The following is an 18,000-nucleotide window of genomic DNA, read 5'->3' as shown; positions in this document are numbered from 1 at the left end:
CAACCACGGACAGAGGCTGAGCCCACCCTCTAGCTTTCTAGCAGGCCAAGAGGAGGCTTGGTCTTTTGCAGCCACCAGAGGGCTCTGGGTGTTGCTCCGGGAAGAGAAAGCGGCTCTTTCCTCTTTCTCTCGCTCCGTGTTTTCCTGCGCTCGGGGCGTCGCGCTTTGCGCTTCCTGGGTGACGCGGATGCAGCTGCCGAGAGAACCGGGCCAGACCAGCGGTTCCTCCTGCCCCACTGGGACCAGTGCCAGCCTGCCTGGGCAGGCCTTTCCTGCAAGAAGCAATCTCCCTCCTTGCGCCCAGCCAAGGTGGGAACTGGGCTCGGCCTGCAACGAGCATTTCCAGGGAAGAGGGCTCATCCAATCCCCATGCCCTGTAGGGGATGACAGGAGATGAAAAGCAGGCTGTGGGGAGGGAGGGGGTGCGGTAAATATATCCCATTTATTATCTTTACCCCACTGCCTCATGGCTGACCAGCTTAGTTTTGCTTCCTGTACAGACCCATGTCGGTTTCTCGCGTGGGAGGCAAAAGGCACTCACTGGAAGATTCACGGGAAGCTGCCTTATACTGAGTCAGACCCTTGGCCCACCTAGCTCTACTGTCTACTCTGACTGGCAGCAGCTCTGCAGGGTTTCAGACAGGAGTCTTTCCCAGCCCTACCAGGAGATGCCTGGGACTGAACCTGCAAGTTTCTGCATTCAAATCAGGAGGTCTACCACCGAGATCCAGCCCCACCTCAAAGATGTGGTCCCCTTTCCTCTGATGTACAGGACCTTTTGCACTCAGAGTGAGAGTCATGACCCCAACAAGCTGAAAGCGGCTGTTGACCCAAAGTATTTATTTTTTACTTCTATCCTTCCAGGGTAGTAAAAGGATGGACTTTTTCAGCACATGCTTCTGAGTGAAAGCAGGATCCTAGCCTGGACTCCACATGCAGTAGAATGAGATGGTAGACCCCAGAGTTTGTAGAGTGTGGGACTATACCACTTCAGGTTGCAGGCAGGAGATACCATGTTTGAATGCTCCTCTAGATTAAACAATTCCTAAAACATGCTAGGGAGAAAGGTCCACCCTACACTTTGTTGTACTTGTTCTCTACTTGCAGGGAGTTTTTCACTATGGAAGCAATAGAAATAACATCACCCACCCATCATCTGCTGTGGTACAGTCCATTTCTGTCACCTTACATTTCTACCATCTCATTCTGTTGCATAGGTCTGAGTACAACCCCATGGATTCATATTACTTGGGTTGATTGATTCTGACTGGTTTGTTTCATGCTGCATTGTTTGTGGATTTTAATGGATTATTGTTCCTCTTGTTTATTTTAATTTTTACCATATACCACCACCCTGAGTTTTATTTTAACAGAAAGGTGGTATAATTTTAAATAATAAGGGTGGCACATAAGGCTATTATTTTATTACACATAATATTAATTTATTAAAATGTGTACAGCTTGTCATTGATCTATGGATCCACAAGGCAGTTAAGTCAATAAACATAGCACAACATTAAAAGCATCAGCAATAGTAAACCTAACACAAATGCTTAGCATTTTTGAGTATGAAAAGCACCTCACATATGTTATCTTGCAATCCTTACAACAACCCTTGTAAGGTAGGCGAGTATTATTCTTCCCATATATCAGCTGAGGAGCTGATGCCGAGTGTCTGGCCTAAGGCCACCTCGTGAGCTCATTGCAGATTCAAACCAGGGAAGACCTGCTACATAGCTTAGCCACTACACTACCAGCTCTGCCCTGAACCCAACATATCTCTGGAAAAGCGCTGCCTCCAATTGGTGCCTAAAGATCAATGAAGGCAGAGCAAGGGCTCACAATCTAAAAAGAGACTCAAGGGAGAGACACCAACACTAGGCTTTGCTGAAATGCTGTTCTCAGGTTGAAGGCGGACTCCTGATTCAACCCAAGCACAGCAGGGACAGTTGTTCTCCCCCTCCTAAATAAAAGAGAGCATCACTTTTAAAGGTGCCCCTTTGCCCAGTTTGCAGGGGGGTGATCTGAATCTCAGCATTTTCTTTCTGTTTTGATTGAAATTTTATTTACTGGCACATTTGTATACTGCCAAAAATCACCGTCTCTCTAGATGGTTTACACAAATACAGTACAACACAAAGATTAAAACAAACAAAACATTTAAAACACTTTTAAAAAATCACTAAAAACCTGACTGAAATTTTCTAGGCTTTTAGCCAGGTTTGGGACTGTAAATTAAGCTGGCAAAATCTGAATTATTGAGCAACAGTAAGAACGACAACAGCAATCTCACTTCACCTAAGTGAATGATGTTTTACAGAACAGAAGAAGATGGGTTCATGTCTCAAGGAATTTACAGCTTAAATTTATCCATAGGGGAGAGAGGGGAGGAAGAAGGAAGCAAGGATAAACAAAAGAGGAATCTGTTAAATTCAGCTACATTTCTTTCAGCTTAGTTTCAATAGGGGATGATGATCCAGCTCCTTTTTCAGGTTTCCTAAGTCCCATTTTCTCCTCTCTAACAGGTTGCTAATTTGATTTCCCCTTTTCTGCTTTTCCTCCAGGCACCACAAAGAGCCAGAACCTGCTCTTCAGGTAGGCAACACTGAGGTAGGACCCTAATATACTACTTTCTGAAGATTGCTTAATCCAGATGAGCCCCCTTCCTCATGGGTTTAGTCTCTTTTTCTTGCATTCCACAGCAATGTGCAATTTCGACACTCTTTTACTACATATGTATTGGTATAATGCAAAAATTCAGTCCTTGTTAGTGTTGGTGAGTTTGGGGGAGATGGGGATTATGCTATCTACAATACATTTAAATAATATGTACTAAAATATTGTGATCCTCTAAACATTCCACAAGGTAGAGAACTATTTTTGCACATCCCTGCAAATGGAATCCTATAGCAAAAGTGGTGTCAAATTCTGGAGAATTTCAAATTTCAGTTTATTTTTAAGGAAGTTTCTAGTCTTCATGACTGAAAGTTTGAACTGTTCGCCCTTGTTTGTGAAAGGTTATTCTAGTGAGGAAGTGAAACTTCTGTATCATGTACGACTTACATATCCCTCCCACATTTTTGTTATGAATATAGCCCCAATGGACCCTTTCTTGCCCATATCTCTCCTTGTTTGGGGGAATGCTACAATAATGTTCATTTGTGCTCATGAGGCCTCTGCCATATGTGTTCATGCATAATGGTTATACTGAGGCATTGCAGCAGTAGGGACGGAGGCATCAACAACAGCTTAAATCAATATGGGGGCAACTGTGATTGATTGTGCAAGGAGATAAAGAGCTAAGGCTGTGGTCAACAACTAGAATTGCTGGAGGGCTGCTCTGAGAATGAAATCAGGTCTAAAGGTGCAAGACCTTGAACAGTCTGCTGGGAAGTGCTCTTGCATCAGATTCCGCCACTTTCACACTTCTGTGTAGCTCCTGATTTGGAAACGGAGTAGGTTGGGGCATACAGTGTGCCTCAGAGACCAGTCTGGCTCAGAAGCTTGTGGTTGTCGACCCCCAGGCCAGAGGCTCAATGGGTCCAAAGTAGCTCATATATTACTTATTGGGGATTAGTCCTGCAGCGAGTTGCTGCTACTGGGAGTTTTTGGAATCTACATGCTTATAAGGAATCATGGGATACAAGGAAGTAGTCTGCAGTGTTCTTGGTCCCTGTGCTTGAGCTGAAATTGGGGAAATTTTAAAATCTGAATGTGAAATGTTGGTCTTTTCTAATTTGACTTTAATTTTAAAATTTGATTTTGAGAGACATTAAACAAACACTCAAATCTTCAAACTTGTATGTAAAAATCGTAATGCAGCCATGTGACATTTTTGTCAAATTTGTTATTTTATCGTGTTTTTCTAAAGTTTCTAAATCCAACAACATCCATACATGGGCTTCCTGCAGCAAAAAATAAGTGCATGTTTGGAATTAGGAAAATATAGATTTCACTTCCTGCAAGCAATTTCCTTTTTACTTTTAAATATAAGAGCTCTGAGGATAATCTGATGGATATTGGGTTTTTTTGTTTCAGATGCCAGAAGCTTCCAGGGTAGGAGGTGTGTTTCACCAGAGAGCAGGGCCTCCTCCCTGAGAGATCTACACGAGAACATCATGCAGGAGAACTACGAGACATTAATCTCTCTGGGTAAGGACTTGCCATTCCTGGGGAAAGCTGATGATTATAAGAACAGAATTATTGGGCTGACCAAAGGTTCATCTTGTTCAGTATTCTGGTTCCAGCAGTGGCCAACTAGAGGCTTCTGGGAGGCCCACAAAGAGGGCATGGAGGCTGCAGCCACCTCCCATTGTCCCCCAAATCTGGTATTTAGAGGTGTATTGCCTCTGAACATAGAGGTTCCATTTAGCTATCATGGCTTATAGCAGGGTTTCTTAACCTTGGGCCCCCAGATGTTGTTGGACTACAACTCCCATCATCCCCAGACATGGCTTTTGTGGTTGAGGATGGATGGGGGTTGTAGTCCAACAACATCTGGGGGCGCAAGGTTAAGAAACCCTGGCTTATAGTACTGATGTGTTGGTGGGTAGCAGCTTTTATTTAATGTTCCTGTACAATATTAGGGGGAAGGAAATAAATCTAACATGTATTTATTGGATTTTTTGAATCCTGCTCTATCGTATGGGCTTACAGCATTCTGTATAAACGTTAAGGGGCTGACAGTCTTGGGGGCGGGGGGCAAAACCTTAGTCTGTGGTGGTGAGGTAGAGGCAGTAAACTCAGAAAGCATGCCGGGAGCAATGAGTTTGCATCACTACCACTACCTCAGGTGGTAGTGATGCAAACTCATTGCTCCCGGCATGCTGCTTTGCCTACTCCAGTAGCCCCCCAGATCATGATCCCAAGAAATAAGGCAGGGGTTCCCAAGCGTAGGACCCCAGATGTTGGACTACGGTTCACACTATGCCCTATCACAGTGGCTTTTGGCCACTGTGGTGAAGGATGCTAGGAGTTGTAGGCTCTCATTTAGGAACACTCATCTTCCCTGTAAGTGCTTATCACAACATCAGAATATGGGAGGAGAGCTGGTCCTGTGGAGCAAACATGAATTGTCCCCTTTACTAAGCAAGGTCCACTTTGGTTCGCATTTGGATGGGAGACAACATGTGAGCGCTGTGAGATATTCCCCTTAGGTGATGGGGCTATAACTAGAGAATCAGACGGTCCCAGTTTCCCTCCCTGGCATCTCCAGGTAGAGCTGAGAAAGACTCCTGCCTGTAACCTTAGAGAGCTGTTGCCAGTCGGTGTAGACACCACTGATCTAGTTGGACGAATGGTCTGACTCAGGAGCATAGGAAGTTGCCTTCTACTGAGTCAGACCACTAGTCCAACTATAAGGCAGCCTCCCATGCTCCTGTTTTCTAGGTTCCTCATCCTGGCAAGAACATAAGCAGAGCCTTGCTGTATCAGACCAAGGCATTAAGTGTCCAGCATCCTGTTTCCCACAGTGGCCAACCAGATGCTCTGGCAAGCCCAAAAGAGGCAACAGCCCTCTTTCCATGACTTTTGCATCCCCAGGACTGGTAATTAGAGGTACACTGTCTCTGAAGAGGGAGGTTCCATTTAGCTATCATCTTTTAGCCTGGCTGACTCAAAGGGTGGAGCAGAGCAGAGCTGCAATGGAGTTTGCACAGGGATAAGACTTCATCATGGTGAAAGAAAAGCTGGTGATGTTAAGAAGCCCAAATTAGAACTGCATTGCAACACAGCCCGCCTGCCTGTGTTCTCATAGCGTCCTCTCCTCTCTTTCTTGTTAGCAGAAGAGATGGCCATCAGCCTGCCTCGGATCACTGCACTGGCTGAGTCCCACCGGAGAGGGTTGGCGTCAGGTAGTCATATGCACGATTCTGTCTGCTTTGGCTGAAAGCAAGCAAGCAGACAACTGAAATTCTGCACCACATTAACGTAATTAATGCAACAAATGAACCTTCATTTTGCACTTTAAATTGTAAGTAGGACACTGGTTGAATCTCAGTGACCCAGTAGGTGCAAGTTCAGATGTCATACAGAACGAAGGTTCAGTTTCAGTTCCACATGACTCCTCCTGGCCTCAAGAGTACACGCTTCCCCTCCTGTGTTTGCATGTAAGCTGGAAAAATTCTGCCCCTGGCTCTTGTTAGAAACAAACCAAGACTGGGACTGACATTGGGACCAACTTATTTTTACCAACGTGCTTGAAATAAATGGAACTCTGAAATCCACTTTAAGCCTTGGACTGAAATCTCAGTTTATATCAAGCACGTTGGATAGTATAAACCAAGATTGGTTGGTCCAGATATCATAGCTGATCTTGGTTTGTTTCTAACCACAGTAGCATTCTTCTGACCTGCTTGCGGGCAGGGGAGAAGGGAGCATGTGCTCCTGAGGCTAGAAGACACTGTGCAAAATTGAGATTTACCCTTTGTTTTGCATGACATCTGCACCTGTCCAATGTGTTTTGCATATTGAAGGTCCAGGGTTGAACCCCTGGCTTCTTCACTTAAAAGGATTCTGGACAGCAGGTGATAGGAAAGAGTTCCACCTGAGATTATGGAGGCTGTGGCTGGTCAGAGTAGAGAAGTAGAGGGTTAGAGACCAGTGGTCTGAATCAGCACAATGCAGCTTCATGTGAGGGTCACTATTATCCAGATCAGACCTTTTTGTTCTGCTTTCAAAATTCAGATTTTTTCCTAACATTTGGGGGAAACGAGAAGAAAGAAGGGTATGGAGACTAGGGTGAGATACGCAGATGGTTCTTTTTTGGTTTGTTTTACAAATGGTGCTTAAATTGACTTATGTATTTTCCTACTTCTGTACTTAAAATGTAGAACCCAAACTGATGAGAAAGGACATTTGATTTTTTTTTTTTAAGTGTCTACCTTCCTCTTTCTGCCCCAGACAAGCCACATTCATCAGTGATGTATTCATGGCTAAAAGTTGTTCTACGTATTCTAAGTGAGCAGATGCGCCCAGGAAGGGATGACTATGCTAAGGAGAGGGACGTGGTGCTGTTCAGGATACTGAAGCTCTGCCTTTCTGGTCTCATCAGCAGGATTTCCACTATCGAAACCTGACCTGCTCTCGTGGATGGACCGAGGGGAAGATCCATGGGCTGCAGACCTTCAGGAGTCTGACCGAAGGGAGATGCCAAGTGACCCCAACCCAGGTGAGGAGCCAGTTCACAATGGTGTGAGACTTTAGCCCTATTCGGTCATTATGTTGTACGAGCGTCCAGATGTCTGTACCCTTGTACATGTTTTTATGTGAATGACTGTACCTGGGTTCATTTTAAAATTGAACCTGGGTACAGGCCCCTCAAATGCATGGTACAGATGGGAATTGTACTGCTGTGCCTGTGTTCAACATAATGTGTGGAGAACTGTACCTGTGTACAGATCTATATCTGTGTACACTTGTACGAGCATTCAACATAATGTCTGAATAGGGCTTTTGAAGTGTGGGGGAGCTTGAAGTGTGAGCTTCCCGTGCTCAAAAAGGCTGCCATCATTTCAAATTGGTCCAGTTGGTTCCTGGGTTGGACCTGACTCAGAAGAGGTTCCCATCCTGTCTCTGCTATTACTCTGGCCTCCCAGCCAGCCAGCCAGCCCTCCCCACCCCACCCCCCATCTTCACGCAAAAGACACCTTAGAGCAGGGGTCTCAAAATGTGCCCCTCTAGCTGTTGCTGGATTGCAGTTCCAATCATCTGCAGTCACAATGGATGATGGGAGTTGTAGGCCAGCATCTGCAGGAAGACTGCAGTCTGAGACCCCCTGCCTTTGCTGGAAAAGACACACAGAGCATTACCATTCAGTTCTCTGCTGCAAGCATAATCTGTAACTGGGAGTTTTATATAACCGTATCAATAAGCAAACAGCTCTTAGAACTTTAGAGCTGGAGGTCTTCTTTTCTTGAGAATTATTCCCTCCCCACCCCACAGTCTGTTTCTCCTCTGTTGTGGTACTTGAGCCAAAGAAGGATTAAAAACTTTGATGACAGATAATATTCCAGTTAGTTACACTCCAGCCCTGTGCATGTTTACTCAGAAGTCAGTCCTACTGTAGCCACCTAATGGCACAGCGGTGAAGTAACTTGCCTAGGGAGCAAAGAGATTGCTGGTTCGAATCCCTGCTTGTATCTTTCCCACACTGTGGGAAACACCTATATTAGACAGCAGTGATATAGCTGTGATATATGATGCTGAAAGGCATCGTCTCATACTGCGAAGGAGGAGGCAATGGCAAACCCCTCCTGTATTCTACCAAAGACAACCACAGGGCTCTGTGGTCGCCAGGAGTCAACACCGACTCGACGGCACACTTTACTATTAAGTCCTGCTGTGCTCAGTGGGAATTTTTCCCAGGTAAGCATGCATAAGATTGCAAGGCTAGTTGTGGAAGAGGGTGCATCACAGCAGCAGCTCACATCTGCATCATTGGTCCCTACAGGTGATGAGCTGAGAAGGAAGAATGGGGCAGCTGTTCCTCAGCCTGAGACTCCCAGCGAGGCAGACCCACAGTCCAAGATCTCCTTGGAGGGAAATCCAGTCGAGGGAGAGAACCACTCGGGGAGAGCGAGGTGCCCAACAGCAGACGGAAAGGAGCAGCTGGGTCCACCCCTCCCACAAGTGGCAGGCATTTCCAAACCCCTGTTGCCCTCTAGGAAACCACAAGGGGGCGGCAGAGGCCACCAGTGCACTGAGTGTGGCAAAAGCTTTAGCCAGAAGTCCAACCTCCTGAGGCATCACAGGCTTCATTTGGGCGAGAGGCCTCACAGGTGTGACGGGTGCGAGAAGAGCTTCTCCGAGGCAGAGGCGCTGGCCAAGCACCGCAAGTGTCACATGGGGGACAAGCCTTACAAGTGTGGGGCCTGTGGGAAGAGCTTCAGCTGGACCTCGCACCTGGAGAGACACCGGAGGATCCACACGGGGGAGAAGCCCTATGAGTGCAAGGAGTGTGGGAAAGCGTTCAGTGTCGGGTCGCACCTGGAGAGGCACCGGAGGATCCACACGGGAGAGAAACCCTATCAGTGCAAAGAGTGTGGGAAGAGCTTCACCGTCAGCTCCACCCTGGTCCAGCACCAGAGGACACATGCCAACGACAAGCCCTATCAGTGCGAGGACTGCGGGAAGGGCTTCAACCTCAGCGCCAACCTTGTGGCTCACCAGAGGAAACACCTGGGCCAGAAGCCGTACGAATGCCCCGACTGTGGGAAGACGTTCAGCTTCACTTCCCATCTGGAGAGGCACCAGAGAATCCACACAGGGGAGAGGCCCTACCAGTGCACGGACTGTGGGAAGAGTTTCAGCCGCAGTTCTCACCTCTATCGGCACCAGAGAATCCACACGGGAGAGAAGCCGCGCCAGTGCATGGACTGCGGGAAAAACTTTTACCTCAGTGCGGCCACCCTCCATAACCTCCAGACTTCCCTGACTGGGGGTAGGGATCCCACAAAATGCACAGAATGTAGCCGTAAGAGGGCTGTCCCTGAGCCGCCGCCTCCACCCTCACCACCGGTTTGTAGTGAGAAGCCCTATAAGTGCCCCGACTGCGGGAAAGGTTTTGGCCAGAGTTCATCGCTGGTTAAGCACCAGAGAATCCACACGGGAGAAAGGCCATATCAGTGCCTGGAGTGTGGGAAAAAGTTCAGCTGGTGCTCGGCTCTTATCAAGCACAAGAGAATCCACACGGGTGAGAAGCCCTACCGCTGTGAGGAGTGCGGCAAAGCCTTCAGCGTCGGCTCACACCTGGAGAGGCACCAGCGTGTGCACTCGCCCGACAGGCCCCATAAGTGTGCCGAGTGCGGGAAGACCTATGGGGAGCTGGCGTCGCTGATCAAGCACCAGAAATCCCATGCAGCTGAGAGCAAGCGCTATCGGTGCCCCGACTGTGGAAAAAGCTTCAGCTGGAGCTCCCACTTGGAAAGGCACCGGAGAATCCACACGGGGGAGAAGCCTTATGAATGCAGCGACTGCGGGAAAAGCTTTAGCGTCAGCTCCCACCTGGACAGGCACCGGAGAATCCACACAGGGGAGAAGCCCTACCGTTGCAACGAGTGTGGGAAGAGCTTTAGCGTCAGCTCCACGCTGCTTCAGCACCAGCGGACCCACTCCAGTGGGAAACCCCACAAGTGCAAGGAGTGTGGGAAGCGGTTTGTGGCCAGCGCTCAGCTGCTCACGCACCAGCGGACCCACCGGGGCGAGAAGCCCTATGAGTGTACCGTCTGCGGCAAAAGCTTTGGCTTCGTCTCCCACCTGGAGAGGCACCGGAGGGTCCACACGGGCGAGAAGCCGTACCAGTGTCCCGAGTGCGGGAAATGCTTCAGCCGCAGCTCCCACCGCAACCGCCACCAGCGCACCCACGTGGCCGACCGGCCCTCAAAGGGAGGGGCGCGGGGAGGAACTGAGGGGGGGAAAGGCATCCCCTCTTCTTCCAGCGCCAAGCACCACAAGGAGCCGGTCTGTGCTCTTCCTGAGCCCCCGCTGTCACTCATGCCCCCCTGGTGGAGCGAGGGAGACAGGAACAGCAACCCCCCAGCAGCTGCCATGTGGCCCGAGGTCCCAACTCCTTTCCAAGGCCCCATCCCCAATGCCACCCCAGCTGGGGGGCTGCGAGGATGGGGCATGAAGGGGTTCTTGCCTCCAGACACGTGGAGATTGGGGGAGAGCAGCTCTGGCTGGGCCTCCACCCTCACCCAGGAGGGCTGGCCACAGCCTCCTCCCACATCGTGACTGGGTTTCGGACCTCAACTTCCAGAGCCATTTGCTGAGGGAAGCAGTCCTCTCCCCTCCCCCTCTTTTCCACTGTCTTAAAAACTCCTGACCACAGACGGATTCAGTCATTCCCCCAAAGCACATGGTATAGTCCTGTCAGGATGGTACTGCTTCAGCATTTAGGGTGTATATGTATGCATGTTTAAATGCAGCTTCACTTTTTAAAAAAAACACAAAAAACAGTCCCAAACTCTTGCATGTAAAAAGGTAGCATGTTGAGGAAAAGAAGGTAACGTTAAACTCCTTGCTTCCGAGGAGGCTTTTGTGTGCAAGGATCTTTTCATATGGGATTCACTTCAAGCTATAACTCCCACTTCCCCTGCATAATCAGAGGATACAGTTCCAAGTGGGCTGTACCATGTGCTTTTCCTGAATATCATATTTACCTGAATCGAAGACTAGGTGTCTCCCCCCCCCAGTTTATTGGTGTTAGATATTGGGGGGTTGTCTTGATTTCAGACTCCTAGTCGGATAAATAAGGTATCTGAACTGGCTCTTATCTCAGCTGCTGGGCACAGGTTTAGGATTAGCAGGATTGCAATGCACTAAGCAGAGGGTATAGATCTTTTCCTACCCAGACAAGCACTGTTGGTGCTGGGATTTATTTTATTTTATTTTATTTTTACATTTATATCCCGCTCTTCCTCCAAGGAGCTCAGAGTGGGGTACTACATACTTGAGTTTCTCCTCACAACAACCCTGTGAAGTAGGTTAGGCTGAGAGAGAGAAGTGACTGGCCCAGAGTCACCCAGCTAGTTTCATGGCTGAATGGGGATTTGAACTCGGGTCTCCCCGGTCCTAGTCCAGCACTCTAACCACTACACCACGCTGGCTCTGGGATAACCAAGGTGGAGCTGTCACTCAGTAGCAGAGCCCATTCTGTGCCTGTAGGAAGGTCCCAGGTGCACGTCTTGGCATCCGCAGGCAGCACCAAAGAGTGACTCAATCAGGGCATTGTGCTGAGAAACACTGGTTCACTCCAGAGGGCCTCTGGGGTTCACCTGCTCTTTGCAAGCTGAAAGAGAAGCAAGTGTGTGTGTGTGTATATGTGTGTGTGTGTTCATCTCTATCCCCTGTAATCGCCACCTCCTTTCCCCTGCCTTATGAAAATTGCCATTCCAGCAGAAAGTGCTCATTGCAATGTGCAGAGAAAGGGGAAAGCTTGGGAAGGGATTGTGTGGGGAGGCTTTTGTTCAGGGCCCCACAAGAATAGGGAACCAGCCCAGCTGCCACTTCCAGTGTAAGATTAAGTTGCCGCCAGTCAGTCAGTTGCTCTGTGCTGAGGGCCCTTTGCCCTGAATGGCGATTCGAGGGGTCTTACTTACCTATGGCTGGCATATATATACTGTCTGTCTTGTACTGAGTCAGTCTTTGGTCCATCTAGCTCCAAACTGTCTGCTTTGACTGGCAACAGCTCACGAAGGCCTCAGACAGAGACTTCCCTAGCACTGCTATCCAAGATCCTTTTAACTGGAGACACTGGGCAATAGATTCATGACACAATTACAAAGCTAGGAACTTGCTTTGTTTCCTTTAAAGAGGAAATCTGAATCTGGTACCCAATACCATACATGCATGGTGCAGTCGTGGAATATTCATGGACTTGCTGTGCCCCATCACCATGGTATTAGAGCCCCTGGTGGCGCAGTGGTAAAACTGCTGCCCTGTAACCAGAAGGTTACAAGTTCGATCCTGACCAGGGGCTCAAGGTTGACTCAGCCTTCCATCCTTCCGAGGTCGGTAAAATGAGTACCCAGAATGTTGGGGGCAATATGCTAAATCATTGTAAACCGCTTAGAGAGCTCCGGCTATAAAGCGGTATATAAATGTAAGTGCTATTGCTATTGCTATTGCTATTATGCTTTTCCAATTCACACTCAATAATAATTCTCATTCACCCTTAATATTAATTCTCAATATAAGCAGGAATGCTGCTATTCTGTAAAGTACTTTGCAGACCTTTATGTATGTATGCTTTTATACATTTATTTATAAATGTATTTATATTATATATTTATTAACTGAGCCCCTGGTGGCGCAGTGGTAAAACTGCCGCCCTGTAACCAGAAGGTTACAAGTTTGATCCTGACCAGGGGCTCAAGGTTGACTCAGCCTTCCATCCTTCTGAGGTCGGTAAAATGAGTACCCAGAATGTTGGGGGGCAATATGCTAAATCATTGTAAACCGCTTAGAGAGCTTCGGCTATAGAGCGGTATATAAATGTAAGTGCTATTGCTATTGCTATTATTTATAAAAATTTATATTATACATTTAATTTATTTAAAAATATCTATCTATTTATTTATTTATTTATACATTTATAGCTGCTCTTTCCCCAAGGAGCTCAGAGTTACATTTCTTCTCACAACAACCCTGTGAGGTATGTTAGGCTGAGAAATAATAATTGGCTCAGAGTCACCCAGTGAGAAATTCATGGCTGAATGGGGATTTGAACTCAGGTCTCCCTGGTCCAACACTCTAATCACTACACCACCCTGGCTCTTCAGTGTGCATTACTGTATTTACAGAACTCAGACTGAGAAAGAGTTACCTGCCCAAAGACCACAGGAAGAGGTGAACTTGGATCGAAGACTCTGGCTCCAACCCCAGCTCTGAAACAGGAGAATACAAGGTCTCTATATCGGGGTCCCTAGATGCTGTCGAACTACAACTCCCATCCTCTTCAGCCACAATGGCCAAAGGCTGGGGAGGATGGAGTTGTAGTCCAGCAACGTCTGGGGACCCAAGGCTGAGAATCCCTGGTCTATATAACTAGTGTTAGGATTACAGTACTCTGGGGCCTTGGTAGAATGGCAGCCCTATTTATTAACATCTTCCTATTGCTTTTAACCTCCCCACACTAGATGCTGGCTCACAAAGTAGCCTCTTGGACCCCAGCTGAGAAGGTTGACAGGTGTCCAGATTACTTTTTAAAATGCAATATATAATTTTTAAAAAGGATCTTGGGTAGCTGAACTCGGAAATATCTGTGCTTGGTCCCATAGACTGCTGCTGCCTTTCAGATAGGGAGAGATTTGATGGTCCAGCAGGATATTATGTGATACGCTATGACTTCTCAGTAAGCAGCCACATCTCAGCTTCTGTCCAGGTCACATCTAAAACTCATCTTCCGCAAGCAGCCACATCCCACTAGTTCAAAGCCCTTAAAAAGAAGGCAGGCAGCCCATGGTCTTTACAAATGTGAAGGAAGCAAATCCATGTTTTTCACCCCCCAAAGGAAAGAAGGGCTACATGGCATAGATCAGGGCTGCTCAACTTCGGTCCTGCTGCAGACATTGGCCTACAACTCCCACAATCCCTGGCTATTGGCCACTGTGGCTGGGGATTATGGGAGTTGAAGGCCAGAAACAGCTGGCGGGGGGGGCGTGGCGCGGGCTAAGTTGCGTGTACCAGGCCTGGCATAGATCATGTGGCTGCATTCACAGAAAACTTTGGCAAGCATGCAGAAAACATTGGCACTCAATCAACAGAAGTTGAACAATGGAGGGAGGGAGAGATCGCAAGCAGGGGCACAGCTATGATTAAAGGGAGGGAAGATGTCCCTGGGCCCCTGAGGGCAGGGGGCCAATCAGCTGAGCAACAGCTTGCTCTTCGCTCTCCCCCTTCCCTTTTTGTCCTAGGGACCACTCCAACCTTGCTATGCCCCTGATCACAAGGTGCGCGCTCTCTCTCTCTCTGCCTTTCTTTTTAGCAGATGTGGACATGTGTGTGCTGCATGTCCTGTCTTTGGCTGAACCAAGATGACTTCCCACCTGCAGCTCCCAAGAGATGTGCTCAACGGTCCAAGCTAGGGCTACCCCATACACCACCCCCACAACTTCACCATGCTCTTTGCAGTCGGCAAAACTGGGGGAGGGGATACTGGCTGTTTTCATGGGAGGGCAGAAGGGGGCAGCTTGCTGGTGCAGCAGCGGTGTGCCCTCCTCCTGGCCCTTACCATTTCCCAGAAGGCCCCCCTCAGAGCAGCACAACCTGATTTCATGCCTTTGAGGGTGGACGCCAGGTAGGGCACTGCCACTGCAAAACTAGTGACTGGCAGCAGCAAATAAGGGGGAGGCCATCCGGGGGAGAAAGGCTGGTCTCACAGACTGGCAGGCTGACTAAGTGAGCACCATTTCTCTCATTGCATTCCTCCAATGCTCGTCTGTATGCCAGCCAGAGCCTGTGGCTCGTGGTGAAGCAGCCACACCCCTCAATCCAGGGTGGCAACTCAATGGTCTCTGTATAGGCATGCTCTGAGTTTTGCGAGGGTGATCTAAAAACCCAGGCAAGTTCCTATCAGTCTTCCTTTCAAGTCTTCCTTCAGATACTCTAGGCCCAGACCATGTAAATTAAAGGTTATTGGCAAGACCAGGGACAGAGCCATCATTGAGCAAACAGGTTCAAAGAACCCAGGCCACCAATGAAAAGGGCCATGGGAGCTGCTGTTGCGCGTCACACACAAAGGGGGCATGGCCTAGTTTCCCAAAGGCCCGACCCAGTCCTCCCCCTCTTAATTTCCAGGCAGTGCTTGCTGCCTGACAGCATTTATTTCCCTTCCTCTCCCTACAGCGAGGAAGGGAAATAAATGCTTTCAGGCAGCAAATGCTGCCTGAAATGAGATGGGGAGAGCTTGCCTGGGACTCTCCAGAGCCCGAGCCATGCCCCCGTGCACGTGACATCACACACACAGGGTGTCACTGGTGGGGCCGCTTGGCAGGCCGAACACAGGCCACAGTTTGGCTGAACACTGCTCCTCACACCTCTAGACTCGAGGGGCCGTAACTCAGGGGCAGAGCATGCAGGAGAACCCAAGTTCATTCCCTGGTATCTCCAGGACGGCCTGGGAATGACTCCAGAGTCAAACCCAGAAGAACTCTTGCCAATCAGTGGATATGATCTTGACCTAGATGGACCAATAGTCTGACTTCAGATGTATATGGGGCTGTATAAGGCAACTTCATGTGTTCATAAGCTGGGAAAAGCTGCCCTTGTTGGTTTTCTGTCTGTCATTTAGTACTTAATGGCACAAACCTTCTCTCCCTGGGAAAACGTCAACCAAACCTTTGCTGTGCTGGGGGTGGGGGACAGCTGGCACCAAGAAAATGCAAAGTCTACATGCAAATTATGCTATTGATAGCATTTGCAGAAAGGTGGCTGTAATCCTGTGCACACTTACATCAGAGTAAGCTCATTTGAACTCAGTGGCTGACAGGATGAGGAAAATTGCTCAGAGTAGTCCCACTGAAATTAAAAGCTCAAGTTAGGCAATTAAAAGGGAAAAAACCAACTATTCGGGCAATGCCTACAAAGTAATTTTCCTCATCATGTCAGCCAGTAGGATTTACTGCTGACTAATAATGCAAATCAGACTGGGTTACAGAATTGCAATCCTATACACACTTACTTGGGCTTAAACTCTATTTAGTTCAGGAGGACTTCAGAACATGCAAAAAGATCAGGCTGCAGCTGTATGCAAATGGGTGCGTGTGCTCCCATATCTTGCTTAACGTGTTCCATTTGCATGTTTTGTTTTGAATTTGGTATTTGCAGTTTATCAGGATGCAACATTTGGGGACAAAAGCTCATGTGGAACCAGGAGGAATGGTATAGGCAAGTCAGAGACATTTGGGGTTATATAGCTAACACTTAGCTATGGGGGGGATAGAGAAGGGCCATAGCTCAGTGGTAGAGCATCTGCTTTGCAGGCTGAAGGTTCGGTCCCTGGCATCTCCAGGTAGGAGTGGGAAAGACTCCCTGCCTGAAACCTTGGAGAAGCTGCTGCCACTTAGTGCAGATGATATTGAACTAAACGGACCGACAGCCTGACTCAACAGAAGGCAGCTTCCTGTGCTCCTATATAACACAACCAGAGGCCCTAAGGATGAAACTGGTAGTCATACCGGCCATAGAAGTGATACACGCCCCTGAACATGTAACCCTTTCATAGACATTTCTGTTTTAAAAAATATTACGATGTTTTAAAAATATAACAATGAGCACTAGAAACTAAAACACACACAAAAGATAACTCAAGAGCCCACACAATCTGCCCTGAGAAGCGGATTTTTCATGGGATATATCAGCTACATTCTATCACATGCCAGTTGAATAGCTCAGTGGTAGAGAATCAATGCTGCATGCCCAAACTCCCAGATTCAATTGCTGCCATTGCCTTTGTCTAACACCTAGCTGGAAAGCCACTGCCAGTTATCACAGAGTACTTTATCTGGGATATTATTTGGGTTCAAGGCTCACCTCTGCTGCAGAATGACTGAGTCATCTTGGGTCAGTATAACCTGCTGGATAGGATGGGCCTCACTTTTACTCTTCTCATCCCTTCCTTCCTGCTTCCCCAAATCCCCAATTCCAGCCACGATGCTGAACAGTTTAGGAATGCATTGCAAACCTGTCCTGATGCTGAGACTCCCATGAGAGGTGATGCCAGCAAAGAAGCGATTCATTGCAGGAATTCATAGTTTTGCATCAAGACACTCAAGAATTTGGACCAGCTTGTACGCCCTCAAGGGCTTCTATGTGTCCAGCTTACTGTTTCTTTCCTTCACAGTCCTCTTCTCTTTCTAATTACTATGACATTACAGTAATCTGGAATGAACTCATTTTATCTGATATTCATCTGTACATCATCACTATCACAATTGCTATATACATTATATTTATTTATTATTATTACTATTATTATTATATTGTTGTTGAGGTTGGTGAACCTCAATAAAATGAAAAAAAAAAGCTATTGAAATTCAATTAGCCTGGTTCTAATTTGCTCTAGGAGTCTAAACCCATCACTTATGATCTGAAAAACAAGGTTTCTGGAAGCAGTGTTATTCTAGCAGCTAAGTGTGTTTGGTAGGCATAAGGGCACGTTATGTGTCTGTTTTCTAGGAGACTCCTGAGCCTTTAACAGCTGCATGAAAGACAGAAATCCAGCAGAAAGAACTTTATGCATCAATGCTTTTGTCTGCTGGGAAATATAATTTGACTGTCAAACAGCTGTTAAAGGCTCAGCTATCCAAGGGTGGCTGGGTGGGGGGAAAGAGTGGCTTGCCTAACCCCCCCCCCATTTCTGTTTCAGAAATCTAATATATGGGACACTGCTCACCCACCCATAAATGCACTTTGCACCTTCTGTCCCCCGCCCCAATTTTTTTTCCTGGTGCCGCCACAGTGTATCTATCCTGAACCAGAACAGACTGAAGCGCCACGCTT

General features: G+C 47.8%; 1 protein-coding gene across 5 annotated transcripts; it reads left to right on the top strand.

Moving 5' to 3' along the window:
• Window positions 1-140: 140 nt before the first annotated feature.
• On the top strand, window positions 141-17,538 carry LOC128343562 (zinc finger protein 345-like). Of its 5 annotated transcripts, none has more exons than XM_053292827.1 (6): window positions 141-309; window positions 2,565-2,595; window positions 4,039-4,152; window positions 5,781-5,852; window positions 7,052-7,168; window positions 8,450-17,538. In XM_053292827.1, exons 3-6 carry the CDS (start codon window positions 4,119-4,121, stop codon window positions 10,729-10,731), a joined length of 2,505 nt encoding a protein of 834 aa, XP_053148802.1. In that variant the 5' UTR covers window positions 141-309; window positions 2,565-2,595; window positions 4,039-4,118; the 3' UTR covers window positions 10,732-17,538. The 5 variants fall into 5 exon arrangements, with proteins under 5 accessions (XP_053148802.1, XP_053148803.1, XP_053148804.1 ...); XM_053292828.1 differs by having other exon boundaries at window positions 2,565-2,610; window positions 5,784-5,852; XM_053292829.1 differs by having other exon boundaries at window positions 2,565-2,610; window positions 7,055-7,168.
• Window positions 17,539-18,000: the final 462 nt, after the last annotated feature.

Source organism: Hemicordylus capensis, chromosome 2 (genome assembly GCF_027244095.1).
Source record: "Hemicordylus capensis ecotype Gifberg chromosome 2, rHemCap1.1.pri, whole genome shotgun sequence".
Taxonomy (NCBI): Eukaryota; Metazoa; Chordata; class Lepidosauria; order Squamata; family Cordylidae; genus Hemicordylus; species Hemicordylus capensis.
The sequence above is the reverse complement of the archived record's forward strand: the minus strand, read 5'-3'. Positions and strand labels throughout refer to the sequence as shown.

Excerpts from the sequence above, each read along its gene's own strand:
- LOC128343562 (XM_053292827.1), top strand. The coding sequence starts at position 4,119 with ATGCAGGAGAACTACGAGACATTAATCTCTCTGG. Across the intron at positions 4,153-5,780 it reads CGAGACATTAATCTCTCTGG|CAGAAGAGATGGCCATCAGC; the intron begins GTAAGGACTTGC and ends CTTTCTTGTTAG. Across the intron at positions 5,853-7,051 it reads CCGGAGAGGGTTGGCGTCAG|CAGGATTTCCACTATCGAAA; the intron begins GTAGTCATATGC and ends TGGTCTCATCAG.